Source organism: Clytia hemisphaerica, unplaced genomic scaffold (genome assembly GCF_902728285.1).
Source record: "Clytia hemisphaerica strain Z4C2 unplaced genomic scaffold, Clytia hemisphaerica genome assembly, whole genome shotgun sequence".
NCBI classification, from domain to species: domain Eukaryota; kingdom Metazoa; phylum Cnidaria; class Hydrozoa; order Leptothecata; family Clytiidae; genus Clytia; species Clytia hemisphaerica.
Genome location: NW_027103633.1, coordinates 105991 through 114666, shown reverse-complemented (window position 1 = coordinate 114666; position 8676 = coordinate 105991). Strand labels below are relative to the sequence as shown.

At 37.4% G+C, this 8676-nt stretch overlaps 1 protein-coding gene across 1 annotated transcript; it reads left to right on the top strand.

Moving 5' to 3' along the window:
* Positions 1 to 2432: 2432 nt before the first annotated feature.
* LOC136802604 (uncharacterized) lies at positions 2433 to 7584 on the top strand. The gene is made up of 7 exons (XM_067059357.1): positions 2433 to 2663; positions 2947 to 3117; positions 3772 to 3936; positions 4533 to 4901; positions 5373 to 5742; positions 6323 to 6455; positions 7053 to 7584. The coding sequence occupies exons 1-7, from the start codon at positions 2489 to 2491 to the stop codon at positions 7566 to 7568; spliced, it is 1899 nt and encodes a 632-aa protein (XP_066915458.1). The 5' UTR covers positions 2433 to 2488; the 3' UTR covers positions 7569 to 7584.
* The last annotated feature ends 1092 nt before the right edge of the window (positions 7585 to 8676 follow it).

Here is an 8676-nt window from a genome sequence, read left to right as displayed (position 1 = left end):
TTTGCCGACATACTCATGACGTGGTAACTAACGACAGTGATTTGACGGTCTTTTTGAGGCGCCAGATCTCAAAAAAATAATTTTTGAGCGTTCAGCACGGCCCCGAAAATGAGGGCTAAACTTATGTCGGCACATCAATGGATGACTACTATTTCTCTCCGATGGTATATTGGCCCGCTCCTTTAGAGCTTTAGCGTGGGCGGCCGCCAATACGCCATCGGAATATCAGATAACTAAAAACCCGGCATATTATATACCGATCGGTCAGAAATTTTATGCTGATTAATAAGAAAAATGTCAAAATTATTAATTTCGTCACCAAGAGATGCGAAGCACTTTCGTTTTCTAAATTTTGAAAACGAAAGTACTTCATAGCTTGAAATAGTTAAATTTTCAGACCATGATTTTGACCTTTTTCTTAAGAAAACATTGTTCCATGTTCCCATACTCTTCTGTGCTTAATTGTAGGGGGGGGGTCGAATAAGGAGGGGGATGGGTCGACACTGCGGTAGAAAAATTATAAAATAGGGGGTCATAATAAAGGGATATTGGAGTGATTTTAGTGATTTTCCCTAGGAAAATGCAGGTTTTTGACACTTTTTGGACAAAAGTCATAAAATGGGGGGTCATTATAAAGTGATTTTGGGGTTGAAAAAATTGAAAAAATGGAAAATGCTTTGGAAGATTTTGAGCTGCCACCATTTCGATTCTAAAGATTGAGTTTCAGAATGTACCGTAGGTTCGAGAAAAGTAGCAGGGAGGTCTAAGGGGGGTGTAAACCCCTCCAGCTGGTCCAGGACAGCGCAAGAAAATTTGCTTCTTTTGCAGAATTAAACAATTTTAAGTGCTATAATATCAAATTCCTGAAGACATTTTTCACCTACCTTCTTTAAGGTAACTAATTTTTGCGGGAACTAAATTTTGCAGATTTGGGTCCAAACCACAAAATTAAATTCCCACAACATTTTTCAAATGCGAAAAACAAAGGTCTAATAATTCACAGAACAGCTCTAATTTTCTTTCAAGTGAAATCCGCAAAATTAAGTTCCCGCAAAAAAAAATCTCAAAACTGCGAACCTTAGCAAAATTAGTTCCCCCAAGGTATTTACCTTTTTCATAGCTAATTTATTTTTCTTGAATATTGAGTTTCAAAACTCAATTAAAGATTCAGCTTCTGCTACCGTTATCCGGTAGCAGTAAATCCCTGGAAATATGCCTGATAAATGACCCCTACAATTAAGCACAGGTGAGTAGCTTTATAAACATAATAATTCAAGTTTTTTGAAGAAAATCTGAAATTGGTTAAAATTGCTGACGTCAAAATTTCTTTTGTTGATAAAAAAATTTTCATTCACAATTTGGAAGACCAGGAAAAACTGATTAAATATCACAACTTCCCAACTTGTATCTGAAATTCAAAGTCGAACCCAGTCCCTTTGTTCCCTTTATTATGATTCTGACAGCGCTTCCAAAGGCACTGGCAAACGGTTCAGATGGGTTATATAAAAACCCCAAAATTTGTTTTTTTTTAATTTATGCAAGTCGATAATCTTTTCACATGATTTAAATTTATATTTCGTAATTTTGACATAACAAGCTGAGAGCGCCAATGAAATTATCAGGAGTTGATTTATGTTATCAGGGATTTTTGTGAATATTTTCACAAGGCCGACCAGGTAGGGCAGAGGAGATGGGGAAAAAGAGAGCTTCCAGTGATTTTTCATGAAATGCCTGGTTTGTGAGTTTATCAAAACATTAATTATGAATATGTCTAAATGGGGGTACAATCTAAACAATGTAAAACTCTCAACCAAATGAAAAGTTTGGACCAACTTAACATACATTTTATCAATTATTTGAATAATGAAAGCTTTGAATTTCAAAAGTATTAAGGCATTTGAAGTGAGAATGAGTAAGATTTTAAATTCTTTTTCTTTTATTTAGCGAGAAATTTGTCACATTTCATGTTGTGAAGACCATGGATTTGGCAGCCGAAATGAATGCCTCTCACCACATGACAGAGAAATTACTGAAACACACAGGAGAAATACTACAGCTTTTAAACACTGAAATATGTGATCATTGGCCTAGCAGCTACGCAAGGGCAAAATCGATTTCAGAAGCAGGACAGTTATATTCCACACCAGAAGCCAAAGCTATATGTTTTGACAAGAAAGAGCATCCTCTTCATTGGTATGAGTTAGATGTGGGCGAACCATGTCCTCATTGTTTGTCCATTCCAAGTTTATACCGCTATTACTTACCTCTTAAAGGGAAGATCATCCGTTGGTTTTCATCCGAAACCATGTGCTGTTCAATGTTAGGTCATTGGAAAAATAAAGATAGCTGGCTGCACAAGACAGGTTCTACGTTCCCATTGAATGAGATTTGGGATGGCTCAAGATTTAAAGAGGTCCAATGGTTTTGGGACCCAGCTGCATCATGGGCACTTCCTCATCAATGTAATTTTTGTGAAAATATTATCAATATGCAAAAATTGAACAGTGGTCAGAATAAAGTTTTCACTGTCACATGTGATGAATGTCAGCGTGAACAGTCAGTACGACTTAAATATGCAAATGGGGACCCACGAAATATTGCCCTTATTGGTCATTGGGACGGTTGGCAGCCTGGTTTTGGTCGTGGATATTCTAAAGGATCAGGTAATTTATTCAAGCTACACTTTTTGCTGTTATTCTTATTAATAATGGTCATAAAATTTTCGGCCCTATAGAAACAATCTCATCATTCATCTTCTCTAAATTAGAATCTCCCAAATAAATACTTTAAAGATAGTAACTATACCCATTTTGAAAGTGGATCAAATTGTATGACAGAGATTGTTGATATGTTCTTTGAGATATGGATAATAGCAATTCGCTCCAACTCAACTCCCTCAGATCTGTCATTTCACCAAGAAAGTTAATACTTTAAACTGATTTTTAGGCTCAATTGAAGTAACCATTGCCAATATGGAAAAGAGAGAACGTTCTAAAAGTGAAAATGTTTTTGTCACATCATTTGTACCGGAACATCACCTACCAAACAAGCAACCAACAGCTCTGGATCCTTATCTGAATCCTTTAATTGATGAGCTTGTAGAATTATTCATCAATGGTAATTGATTTATTTTTACATGGCAAGTTGAAATTTTTCTTCTGTGTGAGAGAGATAGTCCTTCCGATGAACGGAAGAGGCCCTATCCCAATCACTATCCTAGGATAGGGAAATCACTGCGCTTGCCTGACTCTACTAACTCTGTGCTTGCGACACACAGCGCTAATGGCGTATAGTAGCGGCACTCGGACGACTCGGGAGGACAGTGCATCACTCGCATGGTCGAACTTGACAAGTTACCGCTACCACACCATAGTGCCAGGCATATCTCCCCATACTCTTGTATCAGAGTGATGGTACCCCATTCCCCTCACATGGCATGGGTTGACCCGGGCGAAGGTACATTTTCTTGCCAAGTGAATCACAGCACTGAGTGGGAACCCCGAACTCCTGCTTTCGTGCAGGAGTTGTGGTTTGTCAAAGCTGATAGCCACTACACTACTGCGCCTATTTTTTGTTCTGTACTGACAGTTTTATGGTTAAAAGTATTTGAGTTAATGTTTCAAAGGCAGGATTGTCTGAATCTCTGATTTTCAGCTCAGTTTTAGATTCGATAGTACCTTGTAAACAAACCACTTTACAGTGAATGGATTAATCCAACACTAACAAACGTCTGCTTAATGCGGGAAATCAATTGTTCATATTTTTCCTCAGGAATGGAAGTCGATTACCCATCCGATATCATGGAAGGTTTGAATGGGGGTAAGTTTACAGTCCGATGTATGCTACTTTGCTGGACTGGAGACTATCCTGGACACTGTCAAATCGGCAAGTTTTCAAGAGGAGGAACACATGGTTGTCGTTTGGATAAATGTAAAGGTAAGCACACCAAGCAGTGGCTTATAATATTGTCCATAGTGCGGAAGGGGGTCTGATCCCCCCTTCTTGGCATCCCCCAACCTTGAAAAATGCCGATCCCCCGAGGTTTTCGGGCTTTTCGAGTTTGGAAAATACTGCATGGTATTGACTGTGTAACACTCAAATGCCACACTAAAATTGCCTTATAAAAATAGGAAATGCATTGTAAATTGAGCAAATTTCCCCATTGAAAGTACAAAAATACAGAAAAATACACAATTCTGACCAGAAAAGGAAGACTTCATGTCAATCCCTTCCAAAGGGATCCCCCTTTCGTGCTACCCCCCTTTTGAGGAAAATTTCCAATCCCCCTTTTTCGGTTTTTCAGAAGGTGTCAACCCCCAAAATCACTTTAATAATGACCCTCCCTTATTTTGTTGATTTTCTCCAAGAGTACCAACCCCCTGCTTATTCCACCCACCCCTACAATTAAACACAAAAGATAAATCTATTAAAATAAGGGCCATTTTCCCGGGGTGATTTCTTGGGACAAATTTCTCAGAACCGTTATTTCGAAAATAAGAAAACTAGTCTCCTTCCTGTATTCTATCCTACAGGTGAATCTGTTGACAATTCAAGTACAAAATATTTTAAGCGTAACCGCGAAAACTACGTGATTGCAAATCGCTGGAAGGAGAGAAAATTGACAGATGAATATCGTAAGATGTACGAGATCGAAATGAAACCTTCAATTCAAGCAAAGCTTTCAGCTGCAACGGATACAGGGTACACTGGTTTGTCCCTCCTGTATATTCCATATAAATTATACGAGTTCAACTACATAACGGATACGACTCGAGATATAATGCATCTGGTGGCTTTGAACCTCTGCAAAAAACTACTCAAACGTATATTTGAGACGTACATCACGGGAGCTTCTCAAGATGAGTTTAATGAAAAAATGCAAAATTTCCCGCTTACTCCTGGTGAGCTGAACCTTTTTAAACCATCTTTTCTTATTCTATATTCACGCTAGGATTTTCACTAATCGGATTGAGACGATGTCTAGTTTAAAGGGTATCTAAGGTCAGAAAATTCATGTGCCTCATTTCTCTACATAGGAAAGGTCTGATGGAAACAAAAATATTACAAAAAGAACGAATTTAAAATCTTTTAAATTTATTAGGTTATTTAGAGTGCCAGATGAAAGTTGAAAGTTGGGAAAAAGTTTCACTGACACCCTTATTTGAAAAGGGGTTATTGAATTTTGAAACATGGTATAAGGTATGATAGGGGGTTGCTCTAGGATAAGATATGAGGGTAGTGAGTGACCCTTTTCGAACTGTTTATTTAGATTTCGAGACAAAATCAAGACAATAAAGTCAACAAAGCTCATGCCATATTTCAGAGTTTCTCATTCACTTTCATTCATTATTTTCTTGCCTGTTTTAATTTAGATTTACAAGATGGTCACTGCCCAAAACACATTGAGAAATGTAACTCTTGGACGGCTGAAGAGTGGCATAAATTTACATTCCCGATGGCCGAAGTGTTACTCATTGATTTACCGGACCATGAGTACCATCTGATATGGTTGACTGCTCGAATCGTCGAGCTCCTCTTCCATCACAGGTCTGGCTTAACAGAGCAAGAGGTGAAGGATTTGGATTCCATATGCTGGCGTCGTCTCATTCTCCTAGAAGAGCAGATTGGACCGAAACAGTGCGTGATAACATGTCACAACAGCATACATATTGCACAAGATATTTTGCGATTTTCTCACAGTGACAATCATTGGGTTTGGAAGAATGAGAGATCAATCAAACGGTGAGTGTATGTGTATGTGTGTTATTTCAAACACCAATTTCACTTGAACCACTATAGCCTTAACTCTTTTGTGCTTTACAGTTATTGGAAAAAATCACTCCCCATTTTATGATTTTTCTCAAAAAAAGTCTAAGAAAGTGCTAAAATTTTCATTTTCCTAGAGAAAATCACACCAATATCACGCTATGATGACGCCTTCCATTTTAAGTTGTTTTCCTTGAAGTACCCCCCCTACTCTTTCCACCCGCACCCCCTACAATCAAGCACAAGACAGTATTCACTGTAACTTCATAAATACCCTCGCCGAGATATGGCTCGGATTGGAGCAGAGCCTGTGAACATGCCTTTCAATTAACTACAAATTACAAATTAATGATATAAAGCAAAATATTAAAATGCTTTGAAATGGACAGACTTTCTAATGGTAAAATTTGCCTTTATTCGAATGATTTTAGGTTTTGAATGCGTTTTTAGCCACTACATTTCACCCAATTTTCAAACCATGGTCTACCTTCGCGTTGCCCCCTAATATGGAAATGCTTTCTACGAAACTTTCTTTTTGAATTTTCTTTCTTTTTAGACACAAAGCTGTTCAAACCAATTTCAAAAATATTGAGTATACATACGCCAAGGCTGAGATAGCGCGAGAAACAAGAATGGTTCATGGGAAAGAAACCCCTCCTTGGACTCATAAGGAAGACGATAAAAACGCTGTAAGTAACATTGGGTCTTTCTAGAAAACAATTTTGTTGGGGGTAGAGGATAGAAATATTTCACCGACGAATTTTCGCGAATTTTCGACCTCGTGAAAGTTTGTTCGCTTAAAGTACTAAAGTAGAAGCTTAAAGTACTTACCCCAGCGGATTTTGCATACAACCCCCTCTCCCAGCCAAAGCAAAATTTGATCTGCCTTTGCCTACATAATGTCATACTTACGCTAAAATTTCCAATCCTTTCGTGGTTTTTTTTTCGAGTGCTGATTGGTTCATTTTCAAAATTTTAAGCAAGCTTAACGGAATCATGGAATGTCTATTGTATTAGACTTTGGTTTTATTTTTTCACCCTCGTACCTTATTGTAACCATTTATTAATGGGTTCTTCCAGAAAAAATCCGTTCATAGGGATTTATTATTTTTTCAGTGATCTTTTTTTCACCCCCTGGACATCGCAAATTCATCCCATGGACATGGCAGTTTTTCAGGGTTTTCTTTCAAGATATCTTATCTTCCGTTCCCCCCCCCCTCCATGAACGTTTTTTTTTCTGGAAGAGCCCGATGTTTGAAAGAACTCTTTTTGTGTTAATTCTCCAGGTTGTTTCAAGTCTGGAAGGTGCAAAGATCTACGCTTGGGTATGCATGGTCGGCTTTGATGATGATCCATCGACTTTGATCATTTTTATCGGTGCTGGTGGTGATAGAAACACGCACGAACTAGACAAATCCATTGCTGACGTAACAAGTTCAGATGGACTTAATGCAGAACTCTACACCGAGTATCGCTCCTGTTATTTACCCTCAACAAATACCCATCTTAAAAAGGGATCATTCGTCTTGTTTTCAGACAATTCGATAGGACAATTGACTCAATTCATTTTAATAAAATTACTCAACGGAGAGCCTCATAAATACGTGAGGGCAGAATCCTTCGAGAAAACAAACTCACTCCTCAAAGAATTTTCTATTTACAAAGATGCGGGAAAGGTGGTTGTTAAAAAAGCAAGTCTTATCAAACGTGTTGTTATTCTCTATCAAACAGACGAAGAAACATATTTATGTGTAGATCTGAAGAGACCTAATTTCAGTTTTGATTATCAAGTACTTTCGTAATTTAATACAACTAATTTAAGGGGAAAATAACTTATTATAACATTGTGTGTATTATTATATTATTATCCTTCGGCTTGTTTTCCTCGGTACTTTAACAATTTCCGAACGAATCTAATTATTTTTGCCCTTTTGAGTGTACTACTTTAATCGGATTAACTTTTGCGAGATTAAATTTCGCGATCACGCGAAATTTTTAACATGCTATTTATGCCAAAAAACTGCTTCAGCTGTTTCAGCTGTTTTCAGGCTCATTCGCGAAATCAAATCCACGCAAAAAATTTTCAAAACGCTGACTCGCGTAATTAAATCCAAATCGAATTTTTTGGCTCGCGAAATATAATCCGGTTAAAGTATGAATATCGGTGTGGAAAACCCTCAATAGGTGGTGGAAGGAGATGGGCATGCGTCCTTTTTTTATTTTTTCGATTTTCCTCAAGTTCAAATTCTTATTGGATTGTATTTTTGGTAATTAGAGATTTTCTGAGATATCAGAACGGTTTTTTGAGCATAGGTATATTAAAGGACGTATTTGGTCACAATATCAAGTTTTGTTTGTATAAATATTTATCAGAGGATTGTAAAGATTTTAATAGCTATATATATATAAACTTATTTAAATAAGTTCCTCAAAAAATAGACAGAAAAATAGGATATTAGTTTGAAACAAATATTCTACGTCAATGTTCTATTTTTTGTTCATCTTGGTTCAGGATAAAAACAAAGTCTCTGCCAAGATACCCCGACATTTCAAATAATCTATCTACTTTCACTTTTAAGTATAAGCTTCTCAACGCATCTACAAGAATACAGGCTTTGGATTTGGCCAGTTAACTAGTCTAAGATTGTTTTCCTTTTAACTCAATTTTCCAATGGAAAAACCACCCGAAAACGACTGTTTTACAGCCCCAAAACCCAGGCCTGGGATTTGGCCATTTTCGGACCCGACTTCAAAAAACCCAAGCCTTGGAAATGACCCGTATACAAGGGTGGGTTTTGGGTTTGCTTTTTAGACAATTTTCATTTTTTGAGCTATAAAAACGCAGGCCTGGGAAATTGCCAAATCTCAATGGAGTCCTCACTTTGAAAAACCCAGGCCTGGGATTTGGCC

Bases quoted from the DNA above. Each gene is read 5' to 3' on its own strand.
- LOC136802604 (XM_067059357.1), top strand. From the start codon at position 2,489: ATGCAAAAATTGAACAGTGGTCAGAATAAAGTTTTCACTGTCACATGT. The intron at 3,937-4,532 runs GTAAGCACACCA...TCTATCCTACAG, and splicing joins TCGTTTGGATAAATGTAAAG to GTGAATCTGTTGACAATTCA. The intron at 5,743-6,322 runs GTGAGTGTATGT...CTTTCTTTTTAG, and splicing joins AATGAGAGATCAATCAAACG to ACACAAAGCTGTTCAAACCA.